This window comes from Stenella coeruleoalba, assembly GCF_951394435.1.
Source record: "Stenella coeruleoalba genome assembly, chromosome: 18".
Classification (NCBI taxonomy): domain Eukaryota; kingdom Metazoa; phylum Chordata; class Mammalia; order Artiodactyla; family Delphinidae; genus Stenella; species Stenella coeruleoalba.
Window position 1 is genome coordinate 11,615,394 of NC_137164.1, and position 27,483 is coordinate 11,642,876.

At 41.7% G+C, this 27,483-nt stretch overlaps 1 protein-coding gene across 4 annotated transcripts in view; it reads right to left on the reverse strand.

Annotated features, from left to right (window-relative positions):
- The window catches only part of DCLK1 (doublecortin like kinase 1), a 354,244-nt gene that overhangs the window by 48,690 nt on the left and 278,071 nt on the right, over positions 1 to 27,483 (reverse strand). For 3 of the 4 annotated variants that reach the window (XR_013824882.1, XM_079903169.1, XM_079903168.1), the window contains exons 7-11: positions 16,185 to 16,272; positions 13,193 to 13,301; positions 6,023 to 6,080; positions 5,402 to 5,521; positions 1,848 to 1,994 (exon numbers count right to left, since the gene is read on the reverse strand). Coding sequence is in view for 3 of the 4 variants with exons in the window: in XM_079903169.1 (XP_079759295.1) it covers positions 1,848 to 1,994; positions 5,402 to 5,521; positions 6,023 to 6,080; positions 13,193 to 13,301; positions 16,185 to 16,272 (522 nt within the window). In the remaining variant the exon portion in view is untranslated. Of the gene's footprint in view, positions 1 to 1,847; positions 1,995 to 5,401; positions 5,522 to 6,022; positions 6,081 to 13,192; positions 13,302 to 16,184; positions 16,273 to 20,294; positions 27,270 to 27,483 lie in introns of those variants that run through there. The other variant, XM_079903170.1, reaches the window with a different exon arrangement.

Genomic DNA, 27,483 nt, shown 5'->3' on the forward strand with positions numbered 1-27,483 from the left:
AAAAGCAGGTTGAACAATGGGTACACAAAACTGAACTGCAAAAGCGGGAAGGAAAATGAAACTTTAATTTTCAATCACTGAATTTTTGGAGCTTAGAGAAATTTTTAAACAAAGGCTCAGTTGTAAGTCCGTTCCCATGAGACAATCCTACATATGTCAGGACACAGGAAGAATGAGTGCAGACAAGGCACTATGCAGAAGAGAATGTTTAGGCTACTGTGGAGATGTGGAATTTGAGGGGCAATGAAGTCAGAACTCCATCATTTGACCTCAACCACCTTCATTAGCCAGTAGCTACAAGATTACTAACTTAATTGCAATTAACTAATTGCTTGTGTATTTATTTCTTGAATGCCTACTTTTCCTACCTGAATGCCCCTCTGTGAAGGCATATGCCTCTCTGTTCCCTGGCACAGTCCATGGCACAGAGCAAGCACATAGAAAACCTCTCTCCCTAATTCACGGCTTTATGTAGTCTAGTGGTTAAAAGCCTGGGCTTTGGAGTAGGACATAGGTTGTGACCTTGGCCCTTCCATTTAAGAGCTGTGATTACCTCGAGGGGGTCTTTCGACTTCTAGGCACCCCGTTTCCTCACCTGTGAAATGGGACAGTAATAGACCTTACCCCGTATGGCTGTTGTGAGGATGGAATGAAATACCAAGAGTGAAGCCCTTAGCATGGGGTGAGCACAGGTGGTCTCCACAGAAGCAGGTCTTAACAGCCTTTATTGGTGGTGGGAGTTGGGCTGTTCATCTGCCGTTAAACTTGAGCGTTTATTCAGCTCACGTGGGGAGCTGGCTGCACTGCATGCAGATCTGCACCCTGTCACCAGTCACCAGATTCTGATTTGGTGGGGCTGCAGGGAAGCTCAGAAATTTACATTTTTAACAGGCATCTGGGAGTAGTTCTGATGCAGGGCGTCTTTGGACCACCGTTGGAGAAACACTGCTTTAGAAAGAGAATCCTCATTTCCCAGATTTCTGAAGAGATGGACAAACTAACAGTCACATAATACATGACTCTTGGGGTTGGATAATGAAAGTAAAAGAAGAACTAGCATCTCAGGTGGGGGTGAGAAACTGAATATATTTCATTAAAATTCCACCCTGAATAGCCAACAAAATTTATGATACTCCCACATTCACTAGTTATAGCTCCCCGATGCCCAGCCTCTGTCTCCTGAATTCTTTCAATACTGTCCCCTTAACAATGGGATTAGGAGAGCATCCTCCTTTCCTTGCATGGAGAACTCTCAGTGTTTCCCCAGAGATACAAAGTTCATGAAAAGCAAACTAAACGGGCCTAAAGGGAGGACAAAATATCTCTGATCTTTAAATCTGTCTTCATCATGGTTATTTTATGCTGAGGGGCTGGTGTCTTGAAAACTCACAATGATTTATTCTCTTAGCTCTGAGATCAGATTATTAGGATGTAAATTGGGAGATTAAGACAAAGTCTAAAAAGGCTTCCATCTTTTTTTTTTCCCAAGTAGAAGCTTTCTAACACAAAAGTGCTGTTGATAAATAATGTAAGTGTAAATACTCCTCGTGACTGGCCTGGCCCGGCCCATGGTCTTAACCATAGCCCTAGATTTCTTGAGCTCTGTTCCTGTCCCCCTGCCTCGGGTTTTTATTTGCTAATAAATTAAGTGCTCCTAACGGTACACTAACCCTGACAGATCAACTTAAAAGACTAGTTTCCAGCTAGTTACTGAAGGCCAGCTAGAAAACAGCCTTTACAGTCATTTTTGATTTTAAGAAAATGGAAAAGAAAAAAAGAGAGAAATGCTCATATTCACTCATGAACGCTTGGAACTCAAGACATCCTGCAGTTGGAATCCCTCTTACCAGCAGATTCTCTGGTTTGATGTCACGGTGGACGATGTTGACGCTGTGCAGGTATTTGATGGCGCTGGCCAGGTTGTACAGCATCCCACTGGCATCTCGCTCAGTGTATTTGTTAGTGGAAGTGATGGCATCGAAGAGGTCTCCTCCCTGAGACAGAACAGCAGGAGGAGAAGCACATTAACAGATGGTCCAATGGCGCTGCCTGGAGAGGCGCGTGACACGCTATAAAGGCAGTGAAGGATGCGTTCAGGGTCTCTGGGTTCCAAGGGCTTTTCCTGCCACCTCTCTCTCAAAGGCCCGGAGACCTTATAGTGATTTCTCTCCCCACTGTGACAGCCAGTGACATTTCCTCCAGAGCTCAAAGGAAAGAGAGAGGATTCTCTGCCTTTAAACTCCCAGCCAGGGAGAGAAAGCGGAGCCAGGTCTCCAGGGCAGAGGCCTTGTGACACCTGGGAATCCTGGTGGCATGTGCTACCTGCCTCATGCCAACCGCCAGCAGAAGGTCAAACTCTTAATCCCAAATCTCCCAAAATGAGAAACAGGTAACACTGCAAACTGCACCCTTAACAAAATGCTCTGCTGCCTTGTGAAATTACCACCACACACGCACGCACACGCGCGCGCGCGCGCACACACACACACACACACACACACACACACTTCTCTTCTTCTCTAGATTTAGGTCTCGTGGAGTGGGCGTAGTGTTTTCTTTTTCAATAACGTGCTTCTTTGTAAGAACAGAGAAAAGGACCAGAAACTGTCACTCCAAAGATGAAAGAGAAAGAGAGGGAGGAGGGTGGAGAAATTTCAAAGAAAGTTTTCTAGTACCATTATTCATCTGAACTTTTGTTTCCATTGTTCCTGGCTAATTTATCGTTATTTGGTGAAACAAAGATTTTAGGCTCCAATTTTAGATTCATTTATTTGAAATGCTTTCAGCGAAGTTGGGTCTGATTTACTGACAATGTGTGCATCCTTCTTGCACACGAGGTCCCAAGGAGCCGAGCCCAGTGGCTGACTGTGTTCATCTGTTACCTAATGGGCTAAGAGGTTTAATTTTTCTTTTTAAATAGCAAATGCAAAATAGAGCGTTTGTAGGCTGACAATTTTCAAATCCTGACCTGGCCCTCTGTGACTCTGTATAATCTCTGCTCGGGGGAGGGGAGTGTCTCCCACTGACCCTTCAGCCGCAGCAGTTCCCAAGCTAAGCACGTACGTTTTGTTCCAAATGAACACTTGCCCTCTCAACACTCTGTCTCGCGCAAAGGCAAGGCTGCTATGTGCGGGTTTGCAGCTGTTTCCATACCACCTCGGGAGGTGGGGTTTTCACTGCGGTTCGCGTGAACAGCACGCCGGACCCTGTGTAGGGCCGTGTGGGGTCACCCTGCCAAGCCTCCACCATCGTCCTGGTTATCAAGGCTCCAGGCAGCCTGTAAACTCATTTCTTCTTCACCTTCTGCAAATCAGTCCACAGATCTTACCAGTCCTCCCTTTAAGGCGTGCCTCTGACACAGCCTTCTAGGCCGTCCCCCGGCTCCTTACGCAAAGCACTGTGTGCACGGACTGTCACCTTCCCACTCGACGTTTCTTTCTCTTGTCATGAAATCAGCGTTCCTTTCCCACAGCTCTCCCCGCTCTGCCCCCAGCCTTCGTTCCAACTTGCTTAACCTCATCTCCTGCCTCTACCTAGACCAGTTACATTAATGCTCCAGGTAGGGTATGTCTTCCCTGGTCCCCCGAACAGGTCACACTCCCTCCTCACTCCATACCCGTCCTCAGTAGAGCCGCTGCCTGCAGTGTCCCCTCTACTCCCTTTGTCTTTCTCACTCGTGATGATCCCTTAGCCACGGGCCCCAGGGCCACCCCGTCCACAGGCCTCCCTCCCTCTGAACACACAAGCACTGTGCCTGTGTTTACGTCTGCAGCCAGAAGCCTGAGGTCCCGTTCTTGGTAATTATGGAATTTCACTCTTAAGAACTGTCACTTCACTGTTTTCTGGAACACAGGCCTCATTTATCCTACAGCTTCAGGCCCTCCTGGGCATCCTACTGGCCTCTCAGGGTTTGACAAGCACAGGCCAAGCGAAATTCCTCAGGGGGGATGTCGTGGGAGACTTTCAGGTCAAGCCTGGGGTTGGCCTTCACTTCTCGGGATGCTTTCAGACCTGGCCTCCCGGTGGTTCTCGGTCAGACTAAATGGAAGGGTACGATACAGTGGCTCAACTGAGGAGTCCCAGCACCCAGAGAGAATTCACAAAGGCTGTTAACGGACAATGTTGGTAATTACCAAACTATATTTGGTCATTAAGTGCCAACATGAAAATCTTCTGGATAAATGAAATTGACCTTTCTTTGTTGGAATAAACGGTTAGCATTTTTCTCTCCCTTACTCTCAAACGTGACAGTAACCTGTGTTACTACAAACGAAAAAGCCCTCACCCTCAGAGAAACAAACCTTAACTTGAAGTAGACAAAGAACAGGCTTCACCTATAAACATAAATAACCACCAAGTTAAAAAAGGCCAACAGAAGTAAAGCAAAGAAATTCTGAATAATGAAAGTTTACAGGCCCTAGAACGAACACTCTTCTATACAGTAACAGATTAGTTGATTAAATGCTTGCCTGGTCTTAAATCTTTACAAAAGGAAACCCCATATTCCAGGGTGCTGATTCCCACCACCAGCTCAGCTGAGCGATTCTAAACAGGGTTCCTGGAGCCCTAGCTGCTCACTGGCACACCGCTGATGGAGAAGATGATGTGACTAACTTATATCACTTTACAACTAAAGTAGAAATTACTTATGCCTTCAGTTAGAGTAACATAATAGAAAAGGCTTGAGAAAACTACGACTTCATGAAAATGAAACATTCAATTTTTAAATTTTTAAATTTAATTTCTAATTAAGAAATTTTCAAGTATGGAAGTAGAGGGAACAAGGGGGTTACCTTTCACCTAGACTCAACCATCGTCAACATTTGGCCATTCCCATATTCTATGACTGAGTAGAATAACAACTTAATTTTATGTGACAGGATGAGATTGTAACCTTCAGCGAAAGGTGGCAGACTCTTCACATTATTATTAAGATGGTGCTATTTTTCTATTATGGTCGTGTCTAAAAGTGTAAAGCCTGCTCTTATAATAATGATACTTCTGGATGTAGTTCCTGGAAAAGTGAACGACTTCTAATACAACAATAACCACAACTGTATTGGCATCTAGTACTTTCTGTGTCACAGAAGCTGGTGAAAGACATCCCTCTCACCCTCACAATAGCATTCCTAGCCATTTTTATTCCTAGCAATTATTATCCTCATTTTACATAGGACAGAACCGAGGTACACAGAGGTACGCCTGAGGTCAGGGAGCTATTTAGGTCAAGGTTGGGACTTGAACTTTTGAGTATAATTCTAGCGCTCATACTCTTAACCATTATGCCAATGCACAGAAATAAGAGACTGGATGTTGGTGGGAGGAAATAAAGGAGAGCGCTCTACTGTAAGGAACAGTGGGGTGCCTTGTACAGGTTTATCTCTTTCTCCAAAATACACACCTTGACTAATTCCATGACAAGATACAGCTCAGTTGGTACATCCATCTCTTCGATCAGAAGAACGATATTGGGGTGCTTCACTCTTCTTAAGATAGACACCTCGTTCTGGATCATGTGCTCCTGTTCAAGGCAAAAGTTACCTTAATCAAGATACACATCAAAATACATGAGGAGCGGACTCGAATGAACAAAACTATACTATTTGAAGATCAGGGGAGATGTATTTTGGGCAAAATATATGGAGTCTGTCTTAAATTCTGATATTCACATAGCCTAGAATTGCCAAGAGATGTTGAAGGTCCTGAGAAGATGTTTGTAATGTCAGAACCTACCATGTTAAGTATAACTGCATATAGAAGGATGAAATGAAACTTAGATCACAAAAGTAATAGAAGAAGTAAGCCAAGAGGCAAACACAGAGAAAGAACAGAAATAACATCCAATCATTCCAACTAACTTTTATTCCAGGACTATTTATAGAATAAAGTTATATCCTAATACATATACAACATTCTGCTCCACAGCTCCTAGCGTAAATTTATGTTTATTCGGGAGCTCATCTTTGTGTTTCGTTCTGCCTCCAAAACACTGTATTTTCATAAAAGTAAACCTTATACATACTTTGCCTCGACACTTGCTTTTCTTGATAATTTTCAGAGCATACTCCCTAGCAGTTGACCTGCAAAGAGAAAGTTAAAAAAAATAAAATAAAAACAACTTAATTTCAGATCTGTTGCACCATCCTGTTAAGGATTCATTTCTTACCGCATTGATCTTGCATTGTGATGTAACTATTTTGTAAAAAATTCTCTTTTCCTTTTTTAAAAGAAATAAGTGAACTTTAAGGGGCTGACCAAGTGTAAGGACAATGGACATGCTAGCACAGAAACATTCACAAGCTGCTAACACTGTCATACTTGTAATAAAATTGCTGCCATTGCTAGTCCCATGCATAAGTCCCCCTGCAAGGTGGCTGTGCTCTGCCCCTCCCTCTGAAGTGGTGTGGTCAGGATGTGAGTTTCTGCCCGTCTTCTTCCCAGTCTCTCTTGAAGTTCTCTCTCCACGAAGTGAAGTGTAGCTGTGACAGTTTTCTGAATGGCTCTCACGGCCACACTGACAACTCTCAAGAAGCAGCTCACACTCTTCAGACTTGGGTTGTCTGCACCCCTGTGTGTTCCACTGGAGAACTAGCGGATGAGGTGCTCAAGAAATATAGAAAGGGATGCAGCCATTAACTGAGCATCCCGTGACCTCCTGGGCCTTTCATCGCTGTCTCATTTGATAGAAGTGAAATGGAGGTGACGACAAAAATGAACTCGCTTTGCCAAAGCCTCACGGCAGCACTAAGGTCAGAACTTGGAGCTCTTGGGGTCTCTGCTTCGCATGCAGCCCTGCCAACATTGCCCCTCCTCCGCGGTGGGTGTCGAGGGAGGGCTTAGTCACACTGCAGCTGTAAACAGCTTCCTCATTTGTGTCACCATTTCCCAGACACTGCAGTGCCAACCACGACAGGTTCACCGTCAAAGGACACGACGCATACCTCATAATCGTCAGAAACCACTACTCCACAAGCACTGCCATTTCATATCTGCTGGGGAAACCAAGAGAGTCTAGCTTTTCACCTACAGATAAAGGGCAGTTTTAGGGGTCCAAATGAATACAATGGGAGTGAAAGTGATCAAGAACAAAAGTTTAAAATAGGGTTTTAAAAGCTTCAGTATGGAGAGTTTCCTAGGTGTACATTATGGCAAGAGCAAGAAAGTGATGAGCCTCCAAACACATCATGAGGCCAGATATTAACAGTGTGTTTCAAGGGCATCTTAGAAACCACTCCTGTCATTTACTTCTAAAAATACTTCTTCCACTATACCTCCAGGACCTTCAGGGTCCTAGCCTGCGGAAAACCGTAAACATTGACCAAGTTGTTATAATTGTACCTGAGGAATGAAACTAGATTGAAACCATCATTTTGAAGCTGATTTTCTCCACTAGAGAGCGCTGTGGTTCGGATGCGAGGAGGTTAAACCCCTCTGCCTCAGGGCGGCTCCCCTGCCCGGGTGCAGGGTACCCAGCGCAACCCGAATTGCCTCAGCCTCAGGAAGAAATGGACTGAGAGCCCCAAGGATGCCTCTGTTGATTCTTCAGGCCCCCGTGTGGGCAGAGAACATGATGGAGGAAGGCTGAGTCAGCCTTGGCTAAATGCAGGGCTTGGGGTGCTAGACGACCCCACATAAACGCCAGACCTTCAGCAAGGCTGTGTGTGTACTATGGGATGGGGGTGGAGGAAAAGCACTTCAGTTAGAGGGCCAACAAAATACTTCCCATTAGAAGTTTAAAATGTACGCGCAAACAGATAAATGAGAACGTGAAATTACTCATCTACGAGGGGAATCCTCGCATCACAGAAGAAGCACAGGGTCCCTTTCAGTAACTTTTCTTAAGAGGCTTCTGAAGGGTCTGTTTGCAAATTTGAAAATATTTAATCGAGGAAAACTAAAAGCTGAAGTGTTTCTGGATTCTGCTTTTCGTGAATCACTAAAAATGATGACAAAGCAAATCTAAGACTGGAATACATGAGCAATTTCCTATCTAGTTTAAGATGTTTCATTTGATGGCAGGGAATCTGAACTCTTGGTCTGACAGCTTTGATAAAAGCCAGCAGTCCCAGGCAGGTACAGAGAGCTAGAATGAAGCTGACACTTGGACTCAGTGCCTCCACAAAGGGGATGGATGTGGGATGGTGCTGGTCAGAAGATCCAGGAATTTCTTGGCTTTGTCCTCTCCATGGCTACCAATTGATCCCGTTTCCCTAGAATGAGTAACACTTCAGCCTTGCTACACTCAAAGCAAAGAGCTGGTGTGGGACCCGGGAAGGCTGAAAATCCTCCTCTACAGCCGGATAGACAAGGAACAGAATCCCCAGGGAACAAGAGGGTGTATTGGCTTCCAGGACACCAAACAATCAGGTTAGATGCTAAGCCTACAGCTGAGGGGAAAATGCAAGCAAACCTGCGTTGCAGTGGCCCTAGAGCTTACTAGGAAAAAGGACCTTGTGGGTTGACTACCCAGAACCTTGCAAAATAGGATTAAACACTCAATTAGATTTACCCATATTTTATACCAGACAGTGAGCCCTGAGGAGGACCACCAAAATTAATACTGAAAGGTTTCTTTCTGGATTCCTTGAGGACAGAACTATAAAGTCACAATAAAATCCTTAATTACTAGAAGTGCATGTTTATAGGAAAGTAGCTGAATCTGGAAAATGAGACTAAAAACAGGTGCTAGGACTAAACGTACACCAGAAGAATAAAAACTTCACCGCTTGCTCTAAGTTGGTAAATGAAAACATTTGGCAAGAAATAAAACCTCAAATAAAATACCTGCCTTCCTCCGTACCCTAAACTCTGAGGACCACTGCCCGCAGGTAATCATTCAGCAAGCAGTCATGAGCATGGTTCTTTGGTGGCTACAGAGGTGATGGAGACCTGGTCTTTGACCTCAAGGAGTCTACAGTTCCGTGTGTCGAGAAGGAGAGAAGACACCTGGGTTGCTGTGGAACGTCCAGGCCATTTGCTTGTATGCTCCTGAAATTATATTCTTGACCTTTCACGAAATTACACAAACCTCAAATGCCGCAGCCGAAGCGGCAACAGCAGAACAAGCTTTGTTTTCCTCCTTGTCTACAGGAACTCAATTTGTAAAGTCACTTTCCTATTAAGTTTGACCCAAGGCTAGAGCTCCAACTACTAGGGAGAAATGTCTGAATTTTACAAACTTGGACTAAATCTACTTTTTCAGGTTTGTACTAAAAATGGTTTGGAGAAAGCTGTCTTGTTTAACTGAATGATTCTCAGCCCTGGGGCAGTCTTCTTCTCACCCTTGCCCTCAGCCCTGGAGGGCAGCAGAATGTTTATGAAAAGGGCGCTCTGGACCAACGGGCTTTTGGTTGTTTGCTCTGTTTTGAAGATTTTTATCAAGATCATGTGGAAGAGGAAATGTGGCTTCCCAGGCATTCCTCTGACATGGCATTTACTGAATTTCAAGGCAGTCCTTTGCTTACGCGTCAGGTTCTCAAGCAAAGGGGCCCCGTCTTGACTCTCTTTGTAGCCCTGGAGATGGCCCAGCATAGGCCTGAACTAGCAGGGGCTCCAAACATGTTGGTGGAGTTGTGAAAACTCCAGAGGCTGGTGGCAGTTAGGACAGTGACAGAAAGACCCTCTCCCCCAGGAAAGAGGGGTTGGTAAACAGCACCCTTTGTTTACCAATTAATCATAATAAGGCTAAATCTCAGGGCTTCCCTGGTGGCGCAGTGGTTGAGAGTCCACCTGCCGACACGGGACACGGGTTCATGCCCCGGTCCGGGAAGATCCCACATGCCGCGGAGTGGCTGGGCCCGTGAGCCATGGCCACTGAGCCTGCGCGTTCGGAGCCTGTGCTCCGCAACGGGAGAGGCCGCAACAGTGAGAGGCCCGCGTACCGCAAAAAAAAAAAAAAGGCTAAATCTCAGCCTCCTCTGTAAAGCAGAAAACTGAGGCATCCCAGTGTCTTGTCAAACATCTTCAGAGTAGAGTTTTATTTTGAATTTGAACTTGGGCCCTATGGCTATCAGGTGCCAGAGCATCTTTAAGAAGGAAAGAGGAAAGAACGCTGTCAGGTAGCTGAGAGATACTTAAAGTTCTTCATGCTGATTCATCCTCCAAATCCCACTTCAGAAGGAAATGCTTTCCAACTATAGGTACCCGGTTCTTGAAAATTCTGAAGATTGTCTAGGTGGATGCAACCCATGTTGCTGACGCTAAAGTCTTAGCTCGTTCGGGTGGGTTTGGGCCTGCCTACCTTCATTGCCAGCGCTTTCGTTGTGCAGTTCTTTGGGTTTACAGGTGGAGGAGAGAAAGAGGGAATCACGAGCAGCTAGAATTTTAATCCAGTTCTGATGCCTACGGTGCCAAGACGTGCAAGCAGTGCAGGTGGGGAGGAGGGCCAGGAGCCACCTGCGACACTGTCCCTGCTCACAACCGCATTGCCGGTACCCGTGGCTTGAACGGTAATTAGTCCACACAGAGCCAGGAAGCCAGGGATGAAGGGCATCTCATTGTGAGCCCCCTACCCGTGCTCGGATCTCTTCTTAGTGCTTTTCAGCTTCTTGAGTTTTCTTTGGGGCTTTGAAAGGCTCCGCCAGACAGCTTCAAAAGTCCACCAACATCCTTTAGCATGTCCTCGGGGCTCCTGAGGCCACTCGAGACTGCTATGGGGAGATAGGCAGAAATCGAAGCAGACCTGGCATCCCCTACGATGGGATGTGCTGGCACGGGACCAGGGGAGGGACGGCCTCTGCAGCAACATTACTGCATCCATTATTGCAGGAAAACCTTCCCTGTGACAGCATATTATTAACGGAGGAGAGGCGTACTTGCTCTTTTTAATACATATTCCTCCTTTAAAATATGACAGAATGTACCCCCGCAAGCAATGTGTGCCATTCAAAACATTCTTGGTTCCCTTTTATTTTCCTGGACCTCTGGAAAATATTAAAAGATTGTTTCGTGATACCTCTGGGGAGAGAGGGCAGATGCCATATGTCCTTGTTCTGCGGGAGCGGAATACTAACACTTTTGGGGGGCAATCTGGTGTTTAGACTCTGACGATTCGTATGAGACCCAAGATGTGAACTCATGCAAAACGCACACAATGCAAACCAGAAAGAAAGAAATTAATTCAGGATGGAGAAATGATAAATTTCTATCATGGGAAGACCAGGACTGTGGGACTGAGATGCTATCGTGATCCGAGGACGAGCACATGGCCACCACTCCAGACTCAACAGATGACGCACCCTGGCAAGGAACCAGGCGCCGCGGGGGGAGGGCACGGGGATCTGCTAGACACCGGGTTTTCTGCTGCAGAGGAAATTAAGTTTAAAAGGGCTGGGCTTGCTATCAGTAAAAGTATCAATGAAATATAAAATTATATAAACGCACACACGCTTCCACCCATTACTCTGGGGATGGCTTTCCGGACTTAACTTCTGTCTTCTTTGTACAGGGACAAGCGTGTTGTGTGTGACTTTGGCTCAGCGAAGCCACTTTCTTACGGAAGACCCCTGGTCCGAGGCAGGAGGCACTGGTGCAGAGTGGTCCAAAGGCGTGGGTTTTGGAGCTGAACTTGAATCCTTGCCTTGCTAAGTACTTACTAGCTGAGTACTTAACTTACTTGGGCATCTAGCTTCTCTGGGCGTTCTTTATATGAGATGGAAACAGTTTGGGATTATATATAATAATCCCGTAACTATGGGATTATTATGATAATTAAATGAAGTATCGTAGGTTAAGGGCCTTGTATGTAGTTTATGCTCAGTAAACAGTGGCTGCTCCTGTTTGAGGAGGTGTGAGGCCCAGGAAAGTCACGGGAAAATTTCTATATTTCGCAGTCATGCAACAGATGGTCAAACTTCATGGTGGGAGTGGGGGAATGAGGGGGAGGGGAAAGCGGGGCAGCAGGATTAGCAAAGGGCATTTTCAAGCTGCCTGTCACTCATGCCCCTCCCCGACACACAGCGGCTGCTCTAGGGGTCGCTGTCACCGTCCTCAGGAATGACTTGGCCCAGCTGCTATGTTGAGTGGGGCAAAGTCTGAGACCCACTGCTCCAGGGGAGCCTAAGGAGGGCTCCACTACCTTAGTCGGGCAAAGGGTGAAGGGAAGCAAATCAGTGGTCACTGGCCAAACTCAGGGCCCTCACAGTGTCTGAGGCCCTGGGCAGACGTCCAGCTCTAATGTGGCATGGATCTTCATGTCTAAGTCAACGGACTTGGAGAAAAATAAGTTCTGGGTCTTGCAGACAGAGCCTCTAGTCTGAGACATCCTCTCTGAGTGGAGGTGGAGATTAAAGCATTCTTTCCACACAGTGTTGAGAACTCGGGCAGCGCATAGGGCCCTCTCCCAGGGAGTAGGCGAAAGGGGAGCAGAGAAGAGCAGTGGGGAAGGTGCTCACCCCAGACCAGCCCCCAGGGCGCCAGCGGACACACTCCCTGAAGGAACCAGGTGGGAGCCCCCGCCTTTCCAGTACTCTGCTCAGCAGCCCTGAGAGGAAGTTGCCGGCTGACCAGGTCCCCCGTAAGAAACGAACTCCAAATCTCACGCTGGGCTTAGGGTTTGAGGCGGTCTTGATCTGGGCTATGACTATTACTTGTCACTTCTCCAACCAGTAGCCCCATCTACTGTCCTTGATTAGGTATCAAGGTCCCAGGGTAAACCTTTCACTCCAAGTCCTTCCCTTTGGCCCACAAGAGTGCCTAGTTCATTCATTTTAAAACATTTGAATGTATTAAATGCTGTTTTTGTCAGGATCAGAACAGATACATTTTGAAGTTTTTTGAAGTTACTGTATTTAATTTTATGAAAGTTATATGTTAGAGATATACACCCCATATAAGAATGTTCTGACCTTTACAAAATGTCTCAAAACAGTGCCGAAAAAACTATTCAATAGTTCTTTTTGTTTGTTTGTTTGAACAAAATAAAAGGACTTACCTGAAAGCTCTGGCAAAGTTTTGCTGAGTACATTAAAAAGAAAAATCAAAGTCCTTAATTTATAGATTGTCCCCAGGAATCACTACATTTTTCAAATCTGTTGTTAGATGGGCTTTTCTTTCTTTTAAATATTTTTTACATCTGGAGTTGAGACACTAACCTATTCCATATGTGCCACAGACCGCAAATAAAGACGCTGTCTTGGAAAACATAACGCCAAGTGCTTCCTTTAAAGCTCAATGCAAATGATGTCCTTCTCACCTTTCTACACATTCCTTGACAACAGCAAAATTTCCATCTCCTATTGTCCTTCCGACTTTATATCGTTCTGTTATTGTGGCTGGAATCTGGAAGCCTTCCTCCAGCACTTCTGAAAGAATCATTAGTATGTTTTTATTGGTAGAAAAGGGAACACAGATGTTGCACAAAAGAGACGTTTAGAAGTATCATCTAATAGACTGGAACTGATTCAGCGTCAATATGTCATTTTCTGTATAGGGAGGCCAGTCCCCGACTCCCACCTCCTTGCCGACATTGCATCATCAACCATTATTACTAAGATGAATGATAAACTAAAAGGAAACGTAAAATGTATGGGGTCCACTGCCACCTAGGTAAATGCAACTTATGCTTTCTGCCGCAGTGGGGATTCTGAGGAGGAAGTTTCACTTTTCATTTCATGCCAATTTGATCAATAGCGTTTACTGCATACCCATGGTGTCCAGAAAAATGACATTCCTAGGTAGGGAGGAAGATGCGGTTCGTAAGGGACTCTGGGCCGCTTGACATTGTACAAGCATGAGAAATGCCTGCTGTTTGGACACTTAGCTTTACTACATCCTGAAATAGAGATCTCCGTAAAATTCCTTATGAACTAAGCACTGATTGCTACCCCTCCCCAGTATCAATGAGCAGATTTTAGACAAATTTCTCACCGGATGTTGAGTTAAAACTGCAATGTCTATTATGTCTGAACAGAACAGTTTTGTAGTTTCAACTATGTTAGTGCCACTAACACAACGCATTTTCCCCCTTAAAATGCGTTTTGAAATATTTTACAAATGCCTAATAATGCTTTAAATATCTAAGGCCATAAAACTAAATAAGCCACACTTAGGTCACATAAATATAGTGGATAACCTTTAACATCTTAGGGGCATAAAAAGGCTTTTATAGCTGGGCTCTAAAATTTACATGCTTTAAAGTTATAAATCCTGGCTTTCCCTCAGGCAACCTGAACACAAAATGTGATGGAAGCCTAGTGTGCTTCCTAAATGTGCTCCTTTCCTGACCTTTAATCATAAACTGAGACTAAACATTTCTTCTCAAAATAAAATTAAAACCGTAGGTGGCAAATGGGCTTTCTTGGTGATTTCCGTGTTCTCATTGAGTTTAGTCTGCAGGGTTGGGGAACGGGAAATGGAAACTCACAATCAGCAGATATCGGCTTTAGGACCCTTACTTATTCTGGTTTTGTGATCATGTCCAGTCTGCACCACTCTGGATTCTAGAGTGGAGGAAATTTCTGGAAAGCGTGTACAAATGTAGGACATTTTCTGCCACTGCTTTTGTCCTCGGCATTCCTGCAACCTCTTCACCTCTCTACAGGTGACATTTTACGTTTAACCCACTAGAAGCTATCTCAGTGGTCTCCGGAATAAAGCGAGACCTGGGCACGTACCTCCACTCCCCCCCACCCCCTCCATCTCACCCCAAAGAAGCCACAGTTTTGCCTCCGTTTGAAGGATTCAGACTGGGGATTTTTGTCTAGCCCATGGTTATCACAGAAAATGGTCGGAGAAGTTTCAAATCCACTGCAAAGCACCCGGATTTACAAAACATCTCTCGGATGACGCGGTCTTAAGGCTCTTTACTCCACGGATAGTAAAAGTAACCATCCTTAGCTGTCAGCGGCAACCCTGGCTTCAGATGGGAAATGTAGGGAGGGACTTCCATCCTTCCTTCCACTGGGCACCCATCCGGAGCACATGGCTTGGGATTTTTTTTCCTGACTATTGAAAAAAAATGTATCTTTTAGGCTTTTGGCTAAGAAGAGTTAGCCAAAAAGGCTCCGTCAAGGACCATTTCATTTCATTAGGTAAATAAAACACATTGGAACAAAAGAGGCTTCTGAATTTCATACTTCTGGAAATACCAAAAAAGTCTGATATTGCATGGTAGTCAAGAAATAATCCTTGGGTAAGTCAGGTATCTCACGTAACATAATAAAAATGTTTCCCCCTAATGGTACTTTATTGGAAAATTAAATCATATTATTTAAAACAAATAAGGGGTGCTGATTCTGTAACAGTGGCTTGATCATATCAGTTTTATACTTTAGTTTCGAAATACTTTCTCATAATTGATTTGAGCCTGATAATAACCCCCAGGGAGGAAAGAGGCATATATTACAATCTCCATTTCGTAGAAGAAAAACTGAGATGTGGAGAGCCGAAGAGGCTTATCTAAAACAATCCAGGAGTTAGCAAAAAAGTCTATTCTGGAATCCACATCATCTCACCACTTTCTGAAGGGAATTCACTTAAGGTCCAAAGAATATTTTTGCAATTGCCATCAATTCATTCTTTCTGTAAAGCCAGATTTTCACATGTTGACTTCACTTAAGTTAGAGTGCCTCTGCAGGGCTATCACAGTCAAGCAAAAGAGTCAAGATGTAGGCGCTTCCCTGGTGGCGCAGTGGTTGAGAGTCCGCCTGCCAATGCAGGGGACGCGGGTTCGTGCCCCAGTCCGGGAGGATCCCACGTGCCGCGGAGCGGCTGGGCCCGTGAGCCACGGCCGCTGAGCCTGCGCGTCCGGAGCCTGTGCTCCTCAACGGGAGAGGCCACAGCAGTGAGAGGCCCGCGTACCGCAAAAAAAAAAAAAAAAAAAAAAAAAAAAGTAAAGATGTCTTTCTTGTTCCAGAAGTGAACAGAATTTGGAACAACAAAGGCAACAATTACCCCCTTTTATTTGTAAAGTGGGCAATAGCTGGCTTTGTTAGGGTGCTTATACCTTCAGAGGATGGGAAACGTCTCCACATTAGGCTAACTCCCTCTTCCTGGCCCCCGAGAGGAGATACCGTCCCTGGTGGGAGCCACATTCAATCCTACCCCCTTGCTACGAGCCTCTGAAGCTGCTTCAGGCTCATCTGCTGCAGAAGTGACAGTTTCCTGGTGGGTGTAAAGTTAGCCAGCCCATCCTCTGCCCAAGCACGAGCTGAGCCTTCTCCTCAGACACCAAGTCCAAAACTCACCACCTTCTCCAGGTCCGTCGTTCTCGTCCATCGAGCTGCAGACTTTGGTGGATGCCAGTGAAGTGGAGGAGCCGCCATGCTGAGAGCTCTGCGGGGGGGGGGAAACAGAAACAGAGAATAAACATCCTCGGTCCCACTACCTGAGTCTCCAGGTGCTGTGCCCAGCCCAGAATCTCGGGAGGTAACCGTACCCACCACCAGGGAGTAATTGGTCTTAACACTCGGAAAGGGAGGCTCTTAGACTATTCATTTGGGACTACCTCCCCCCCCACCCTATTACCCAACAACAGATGGCGTTAACTGAGTCAGGCTCATCACCGTCCTTTGGATGTTCCGTGACTTTTTATTTCTTTTTCTCAACGTTAGCATCCTTTTGCGCACTGTTTAGGTTTGGCAGCTTTGAGGTATCTCACCTCACTCTTCCACACTCTCATCTGCAAACAGGCTTCAGATAAGGGGTCATTCTGAGCTCTTTTTTTTTTTTTTTTTCTATTCTTACCATAGAAACAAATTTTCTTCAGTTTGTTTTTTATGGAATATCCTTTAAAAAATATTCAGCTTTGCCACATCCTTGGAGAAAGGTTGACGAGTGGGTTTCTTAATTCCATTTTGAGATAAAGGCATAGCACTAAGCAAGTTATTGATACATTAAATGTTACATAGCAAGAAACATTGACTTATTATTACTTGTATTCCTGAGGCAAAGAGAGAACTGAAAGCCTAAGCCTGTGATTCCTTTGTAAATTTGGGGTGTATCTGGACCCAAGACCCACGAGAGCAAACAGGGTAACAACTATATCACAAAGCTCAGAGGATGAACCAATACCAAATATTTAATACTGTGATCAGGTACTTTAACAATGAATCCCTCTATCTATTCCTTGAGAAAGCAATTTGCACATTTCAATGCTATTTCTAAACAGTGAACACAGCTTGTCCTAAAAGATCCTCCTTCTGTTTCCTTGGGTTTATCCACTTGGTTGGCCTGATGGGAGCCTGGAGGCGGTGAGGGGCGGCATGGGCTCATGGTGCCGGCTGTCTGTGGAGCAGAGAGAAGGGAGAGAGTGTCTGTAGTTGAATTAATAATGAAGAGGTGGCGAGAAGCAAAGTTGACCTACTTCTGCTCTGCTTACCTGTCTCCCTTCAACCTCCTCCCCATTCCATCCAGCCTTAACTGTGCACAAAGTAAGTAGGAAGAGAAGTTTTACGTACTGTCATTGTGCCCAACAGTATCTTGCCATTACGCCCAATGATATCAGGAAATTCAAAGATTTTAGTCTTCACCCAAAGGATGCATATAATCGGGCAAACGCTACTTCAGTCACTGCAGCGCCATTTGAGTCAACTGCACATTCTCCTGGGTGCGCTAAGATGACCACGTTCCATGGGACGAGTTCATCAAAGCTGACAGGTGACACGATGGGAATAAAAGTTAAATTCATGGCATTGATGCATCTGCTTCCTCACAGGACTTTCTAGAAGTTTTGTGGTGACTCTAGTACACCACATGCCTGAAGGTCACCTAGTCTGTGTGATGTGCCTTTTACTTTCCAGTATGGTAATAATCCCCCAATCCATCAGCCTGGTGACTTGAGCTGTTTCCATCCTTATATCTCATTCAATCTCCCTTTGTGACCAGAAGCACGCATTTGTCCTGTGGCAGGCCAGAAAGGATTCAGATTGCGACCCTGAAACAGAGTTTTTCTTGCTGGGACACTAACTGTGCTGTCATAACCGACTCTGTCGAAGGCACTATAAATGTACGAGCCTCTAAGTGTGCTCTTCTGACTTTTACGGATGTTTGTTTGTGAAAACCTGATATCTATAATATTGGAATACATGGCTGAGACAAGGCAGATTTACGATGTCGAGGTCTGGAGAAAAGAAACATTAACGCTACCGCATTTGAGGGGAAGGTTTGTGTTTTCCAGAACAGGGAGATCTTTTATCCCTTGTGTCATTGCTTGTGCTGTAGACAAACGGTGTTCCAAGCAGAAAAGCAGTAAGGAAATGTCTAAAATGTAGACTTTCTCTTCTGGGCCTTCTGATCCTTGAATTTCTTCCAGCAGCATCACAAATGGTGTTTAATAATGCAGACACACTGTGGTTTGGGATGGCAGGTGCTGTCCTGTCATACGGCGTTTTAGATTTTAGAATACAAAGACACATTCTTTCAGAATCAAGCATTCAAATTAATAGACTAGTAGCGTATTTCCTAGCAAAGATGTCCACGACTTATGGACTCAATTCCAAAATCTTGTTCTTTTAATAAGAACGTCAGATACTCAATACAGAATTCTGACCCAAATAATACGAAAACATCTTTTAAACTATAATGTTTAATAAACTTGCTGGATATTATTCACTAAACTGCCTTATCAACTAATGAATTGCATTTTCAACAGTGCCACCAAATGTCTGATGCCCTTCAAGCTGGCCATAGTGCCAGCTGTGTTTTTCTCTGCCTTATGAACAAAAAACCCCTCAGGTTTTTTAGGCTCTGGTTAAAAAAAAAAAAAAAAAAAAAAAAAAGTAGGGTTAACACAAGTCTGCTTATGTTTAAAATTGCTTATTTTCAACTTTAGGTTTGAAAATATACTCCAAGTCATTTCAAATTTCATACTGTCTGAAGGTAACAGACAATTGTAAGAGAAAAACATTTAATTACAAACACGGTACTCTGAAAATGGAAAGTTCTCATTTTATTTACTATGCTCAAATGACGTAAAATAAATGTATTAAATTTCTAACAGTGTTATCTCTTCTTTTCCCCCAAAGAAGTAAGATAGTTAACATTATACACTTTTCCAAGACAATGACTATTCATGGATTCAACGAATTTCAGGGACTGAAATGGACCTTAAATATTACCTGTTCTACCCTACTTCCACTGAGAGACCAAATGCCCACTACAAAAATCCCAAGCATGTGGTCAAATGGCCTCTGTCCAAACACCTCCAATACTGAACACATTACTTCCTAAGGCAGCCCCCTAACTGTTAATAAGGCAAAGAAAGTTCTTCCTTAAGTTATGTTCAAATGATGCCCCTCTACATCTCCTATTTGTTGTTCTTAGCTCTCTCCCAGTACAGTGCATTTCCCAATAGGACAATGTTTCCGATATTTGGAAAGAGATACTTCGCCCCTTCTGTGTCTTCTCTTTTTCAATTTCAATAATCCCAGTTTTCTGGGTTGTTAGTCATCAGACAGGGCCCCGTGACCCCTTGACCCTCCAGTTGTCGATTTCTCTGGTTAATGCTAGTGCTCAAAACAAATGCAATACTCTAGGTGTACCCTGACCAGCACAGAGAGAGAGAAGGGTAGACCTTTCTTCCTTGTGAATAGAATATTAATGCACTTTAAGATCATACTGGCTTAACAGTAACAACATAACTTTTAAGCCTACACTGAACTCACAGTGTGTTAAGATATCCTTATTCTATATTTGAGAGGTTGGCGTTTTGGATCAAGTCTAAGACTTCACATTTACTCATGTTAATGTCATATTTATTACATTCATATCCTTCCAGCCCGTTATTTTTGGATTCTGATTTCGTCACTTAACATTTTTGCTGTCTCTCCCAGTTGAAGTCATTCAGTAATCACCACAGCCCTTTGAGTACCCTGGTAACTACTCCTAAATATACTACCTTAGACGGCGTAGGAACATTTTGATTATTGCCCATAAGTCTGATTGAAGGATTTTGAAAATACTAAAGGGAAAATGTGTAGGTTCTTGTTCTTTAGAATTAACCCAATGAGATGAATCAGCCTCTATCTATGACCTACAGAAACTAAAAGGCCCACTTATATTTTTGCATGCTTATAAATGAAATCAATTTACTTATTTGGTTTTTCTGAGAAGATAAACCATTTTATAGGATACATGATGATAAGATTTTGTGTTTGCTTCAGTCAGTATGCGAATTCCAAGGCATAGGGGTGTACAGTGCAAAACATAGTAATTTTAGAACTTAACGCAATTAGCTGCTCTAAGATTCTGACATTTGAAATGTCATCGCTTCCAGGCAGATTTAATGGGAACCAGGTGGACAGGTTGCTGGCACCTGGACGCTTTCATGGCACACCTTCATAAAAGCACTGGCCTCAGTAAGAACACACCCTAAGTGTAGCTTTGGATCATGTAACAGATGGAGAACATATCACACTTTTTTGAAGTAAGTGAGAAAGCTGACATAACAGTTCTAACCACATTTTACCAAGATGTATCTGATGACTATGTAGTAAAAAAACAGTTCATTTCAAACATAAAATGGTACGAGTTCCTCCTGCCACTTGTATGAATGGCACTCAGCTGGGGTCCACACCGAATAATGACTACAAAAATATCCAATTGATCCAACTGATGTAATCAAGGTAGAAAAACCTCACCAGATAACTTTAGCTTTGTCTGGATAATTACATTGTTTCCACTTCACATTCTGTCTCGGCATGCAGTTATTACTTTGTTAACATTTTTTTTGGAAAATGGCAGTAAAAGAATTTAGAAATCAACTGGATCAATTTTATAATGGAAACACAACCAACAAATATTTAACCAACTCAAATAATTGTTTTGGTGATCCTGACTTGAGGCCTACAGAATGTCTAAAGATGATCTCATATAACAAAATTAAATCACAACCTTTGTGTAGAGAGCTTGAAATCCAAGGGACTCTGTGTATATAGAAAAAAACATATATTCATTTACTTTCCAAGTGGGTAGAGAACAATAAGTTGATGACAATCTACAATCACTACAATCTACAATAACAATCTACAATCTACAATAACTAATAAGGCTCCATTACTTGAAGCAAGGCACAAAAGTCATTCCTTTTTCCAAATTCCCTTGTCTGCATTCTCCACAGTACGCATAACCTAAAGTTTACGGCATAGCAAACACGTGCATAACTCAGAACGAATACTGAAATGCGTGAAAAGTTATAAACATTTGGTCAAAGTTTTAAAAGGACTGTAGAACTGTCATTCATAAAATAGGTTTACTCAGAGGAAGAGAAAATGAAAATGGGAATACTGAAATCTATGTTAGTGAAACCACGGAGCCGAGATATTAGAAATAAACATGTTTAGTTACGACTCTGTTGTACGGGGCAGTCTGCTTTGCTGCTGCCGTCTAATCACTACGCTCACTTAGAGCCAGGATCTGTACATTTAAAATCTCAACCATTTGTCTTGGAGGGCACCAGGTCTCCTCTTAGGAGTTCCTCGCTGTGAAATCATAGTTTGGAAGGGGAATCTCCTCTCAATAAAATAACTCCCTCCATGATTTACTCCTCAGTTTGGATTCCCAGCACTACTCTTTCAGGCACCTGCTCCATTTCACTTTGAAGTCTATTATATTCAGAAAGTAGAAGCACAATTTGGAATTTTATAAACTTGTAAACATTCCTTCCAGCTGTACCACTATTGCTTTGAGTACCGACTATATTTAGGTTATCATGGAAATAATAAAGAGAACCAATTACAGCAAACTATAATTTTAAGGTTAAAATGAACCTAGTAAAAATGTTAGATTTCAAACCAGAATTTTAGACTTCTATAATAATGTTAATGTAAAAATTTTTTTTCTAACTAGGCCAGTAGAATTTTCTATTCTCCCTTATATACCATATTAAGAATGAAACAGATTATGGGTCTTTGTTCTATATTAAAGTTGGGTAATCAAGTTTGTTATTATAGTTATTTATGATATATTTATTTATTTAGCACTTTAAAAATACCTTTCATACACACACATGCACCTATATACACATGCACATTTTTTCCCCCTGCAAGTTAGATGACTTTGGGAAAAATGCCTTCATGCCCAGGAGGAAGTTACTATGGTTAAAATTTCTTTTTTTCAACCAGTTGCCAATTTGTTTGACATATTCACCATTAATGCAACCCTGAGAGGCAAGCGTATTAGTGATTTTAATATAACCAACTAAAACAGAATTCTTCAACAAAATAGTCTTATTTCATTGTTACTGTCAGTATTTTATACTTTGGATGTCATGCGATGTCATTCTGCAGTATCTCAGGTATCATCTGCTGATGCTAATTACATCATAAAACACCATAAATATGATTATGAATGTAACCCTTACCCCACACAGTCATTTCAGTTTCGATGTCTACTTATCAAGTTTTCTGAAAGAAACTCACTGAACAACATAGGTGGTTTTTCCTGTTTATTATAGTTATTTTTAAGGTGGTAAGTGTCACAACATTAACTTTGAGGGGAATAACATGGTCCAGTGTGAAACACAAGGTACAACATTTTACAGTGAAGCCACAGTACAAAGTGATGGAACTTTCAAAATTGGGTAGGTCAATGAAACATTTCGTCATTTCGCTCTGTAAAACTCTGCTGATGGCCTCAACTGATGGATTTTAAAACATGTTGCTGTTTAAAACATTTTAACACCAAATGCTTTTTTTAAGAGAATGCACATCCGAGCAACTCAAACTGTAAGCAGGAAATACGTCAACCTCTCTGCAAAAAGTTTATCCAAATTTACAACATTCATAGTGTATTTCAAAGTAAAATGTCCTTAGAACAAATAAACTCAATTCCTTGCTTGCTGATGAATATAAACTCAAAGAAACACATCACAAGAAAATTAACTTTCATAGTTCTTTGCCTATGACCTTTCAGATACCTACTTCCCTGGCTTCAAAACCATTTTGTGGCCATATATAATACAAACACCCATGTATAACATGCATCGTTTATACTATCTTGGAATTTATCCATCGTCTTTACTAAAATGAACCACATTTTAAAGACACTATATATCATGCACCCTGAAAAATTACAGCTAGGGCCTCAGATTTCCTATCTTTTCCACATGCATTACAGGCACAAAGTTACAAATATTTTTCAGCTGACAGTATAACAAACTGCATCAGGCAATTGGTATTTCAAATTCAATATATCTCTAATTTTCACACTATAATGCTGTGGGATATCGTTGTCACTGACATGCACAGTTAGAGATGCTAGCCAGGCTAATGCAAATACGCATAAATAGGAAATGTACGTATATACAGTATTGGGTTGGCCGAAAAGTTCATTCCCAATATATTCGTTCAGTTAACATTTTCAGGAGTGTGTGTATTTGTTATACACACATACAGGAAGTATAGTAGGGTTACTACTGAAAATACATCAATACTTTAGAATCGTGTTTTGAAAGAACATACAAAACTGCCTTACAGGTTATCTGGCTTTGCAATTCAACTTACTTCAAATCAAACACAGTTTGGATTCTCTTCGATTTATGTTTCAATATAATTACTCACCCACTCACAACCCTATAAATCAATACTTCGTTTTCTTAGTGAATACTGACTGACAATCACCACATGTCATACACATTAGAGAAACAACAGTGATAGTATATAATCGTTTTAATAATAGAATATCAGGACATAACAATATAAGCATTAATGTATGCTTATATTTAACAGTTAACACAATATTGGATTTATCTGAATTTGAAATTTTTGTTTAACTGGATTCCAAATTGTTTAAAAGAAATCAGTACATCTGCCTATTATTTGGAACCGTTTTGCCATACGAGTTTAGAAAACTACTTTTGAAGTTAAATATGCCTCAATTAATATGTCATGGGTAATGGTTTATGACATGAAAGGTTTTACATACAATTCCACAAGAGCCAGTAACTTATAAGGCTGTGTCACAAATACCATACTCTACCATTTATGGTCTATAAACATACACAAATACTTACATAAGCACACCCATATACACACTGGGCCCTGCAAATTTACGTAAACACCTACACACCTGGGTAGATACATGGCCACATATGAAAAATTTAGTAGTCCAATAGCTAAAATATATGGAATTATTTTTAAGGATATTATTCTATATATTCATTCATTTGTACTAAGAAATGTGGCTTTTAGATTCCATTACTTTTAAATGAAAAAAAAAAAATCATGTACAGATCTGCAGTGGATGCAACCAAAATACCCCTGCTGGTTAACATAGGGAACACATGTGGCACATGAATTCTGGTTCAAAATGTTTTTAGAAGATAGTATTTGATACTTTTAATATTTAGATGAGCCAATATAAGAACACAGGGATGTGTATAGATGGGTGTGGACCTGCCACGTCTCACAAGTCTATGACAGTATGAAAACATTGGGAACTCCTGCCCCACCCCACGTAATTAAGCAAGACGAAGAAGAAACAAACCACGTGGCTTTCAGAACCAGTCTTTTGAGTTCACACTGAAGTTTATACTTGATATATAATTAGGTTTTGCACTTCTAAAATGCTAAAAGCAGGGATACGTTTATTGTATCGTTCTCTACGATGTCTAAAGGTGAAAATGTAAGTGCCAATGACCAAATTTTTCCTAGAGTGCAATGTCTTCACAGAACATTTAAGGTCTACCATAAGGACAAAAATGCATTGCTTTTGCTGGAGGTCTCTTCTGCCCAGTAGAACAATTTAAAAATTCAGTGTCTAATTTTTTTTTAAAAAGAATTCTATAAGTAAGTAAATCTTAAGTGCCTATAAATCATCAATTTGGTTCCACCAATAAACTGAAAACTTCTGGTTTGTTGCTAAGCATTTTTTTTTTTTTAATTTCTGCTTTAGTATAATGGAATTATGCTCTGCACAGGAAGAGATCTCAAAGTCTATAAATGGTGTGCTGTTTCAATCTCTGAGGGATTTTAGTTTCAAAAGTAAATGATATATATTGCCCCTGAACAGTCGTTTAATAAAAATCATATGTTCAAAAGATTAAATGCTGTGGAATAGCATTTCCCTCGGAACTGCTTGGATGGAAAGCTGGCCATGATATCTATCGGCAATTAGTACAAGTCCAGTTTCTTTTTGCCATGTCTAAACAAAGCCCTGGGCTTCATATCAATTGGCAATATCTACCACTTATCCAGAACAAATAGCGTTTATTGGACCTTTCTAAGCAGTAGTTGTCCATAAGATTGACAGTTCAGGGAAGCTAAAATTATTGGAATTTATTTTTTGTTCTGGACCATCTGACCCCACCAGATTTAGGTTAACTGTTCCACTGCTTTCTCTGCATTTTTGACAGTTCAGTCAAATACATACTAATCTTTTATGGACTCAACTGTATTAAGTAATGCATCTTACAAAGACATAACTAGAACAGACACCAGCATAGGCAACCTCACAGATGTTTACTGTTTCAGCTAAAACAAAGCAGCCTTTTGATCTCAGCAGGAGTCTCTGTTCATTTCTATTGGAAACAGTTTTAAAATCTGAAGTCTGGAACAGGTATTATGAACTGTTCTTTCAAGATGGAATGGTTCAGTTTGCAGTTCTCAAATAACCTGCCAGAGAAGTGTCTTTCTCTGCAACAGACAGGATAATGAGGCACTAATTTTTATAAGGCTAAGTTTTCAAATGCTGTTAGGCTGCCTGTACTGTTTTTTTTCCTTCTTCTCCTTCTTATGGTTGGAATATTTTATTCACTTGGAAAGTGAGATAGTAACATATGTAACTATAAACCAGATGGTAAAATTTGATAGTTGAGCAATTTATCAAGGAGATAAATGGATAACATTTAAAACAGTATATGACAACTGAAATTCTCTCCATTTTGAATCAAACATTTTGTTTTTAAATTCAATCTTCAAGTAAAATTTGAAAAAGAAAACCCCAAGTAAAAGCCTCCAAGTGGCATCATACATTTTTAATTTATCACCTACTGAGATATGTCAAGCCTGTAAAATATCAAAACCATGCTACACAAGTCTTAAATTGTTAGTGTTTGAACTAGTAAAACTAAATGATCACTAGGGTATGGCTTAAATGCAATAGACCATACACATTAAATTAGTTCTTAACATTCAGATTAAAAATAATTGTTTTATGTTTAAGCAAAGCTGACTATAATTTTTAAACAGAGGACTAGGAAAGCAGAATTAGTAGGTTAATGATTAACAATAGGTTATGATCATAGACTTACTTAGTTTAACACAAAGGAGTTTTGCATATGAAAATTTCCAAAATACCAGTAAGATCCAGGATTTATCAGAGTAGAGATTTGGATATTTGGGACCTGATTTATGTAGCAACATTTAAAAGAATTTTGCTTTTCAAATTGGTTTTTTGGAATAAGTCCAGACACAATTTTTTAGGTCTGTATGTTTTAAAAAAAAAGCTTCCTAGCTTCAGCATTTATATATTTGAAAAATTATATATATGGTTATAGGGAGGAATTATATAATTTATAGCAACGCCATTGAAAAAATTCTTCATGTTTAAGCTACACTTAGGCTGTTTTCAATGAAAGATAAGTTTAAAAAGTAAAATTTACTTTTTACAACAAAAATAAGGAAAGTTCCTATGCTTAACAAGAGAGTCTTCATGAGCTATGTCTTTGACATGGGTGTTTTTCCTCACCTAGACTAACCCACAAAATGACAAGTAGCTCTGAATATTGTCTAGGAAGAAGAAGAACGCTACTTGAATATTTTGATTATTTTGCAATAAAAGTACTTTAAAATCAGCAATGTAAAGTTTAAGAAGAATATAACTTTAAGAAAAAATGTCTGCTAGTGGCATTTTAATCTGCTTAGACAGAAAATCTGTACAGAACTGTACAGAAAATTTGTATCTACATGTTTACCTATGATCAAAATGAAAACCCCATCTACAGAAATTATGACTGTCTTGCTACACCATTAGCCTATTCTGAAACTAAGATCGGGCCCATACATGAAATTCATCTAGAGCCAGGCCTGGCACAAAACCCTCACCAACTGAGCCAGTCTGTGTTCAAGCTCCCTCAGTCAAATCAACGTAGGCGATATAAAAAAATATCTCTTTCAAGGATTAATATAAAATACCTGGATATTTCCTTCTATATGATTTAGTCTTCATAATTTCAAGGTATGCAAAACTCTTTTGTGTATTTTGCTGTTAGACGTTTGCTTAGGAAACGTGAAACCTTCACCCAACCACAAACCATATACACTGCTCCATTGTCTCTTTTACACTGAGTCTCCTACTGAATCCAAATCATCTGAGGAGAGGGGGCGGTACAGGTCCTGTAAGATGAAGGGCAGGTACAGATTTGTTTACGCGGCTTTCTTGGGTGCCCTGCGCTCTCTTAGGAGTGGGACAACACTGAATGGGCATCCTCGGTTTCTGAGGTCATTGAACCCTTTAGAGTCGTCAAATTTGGATAAGAGGGAAGATCATGAAAGCGTCTAAATAGATGAAAAGGGTGCTTATTCTGCCTTATTGGCTTGATCTGCTCAT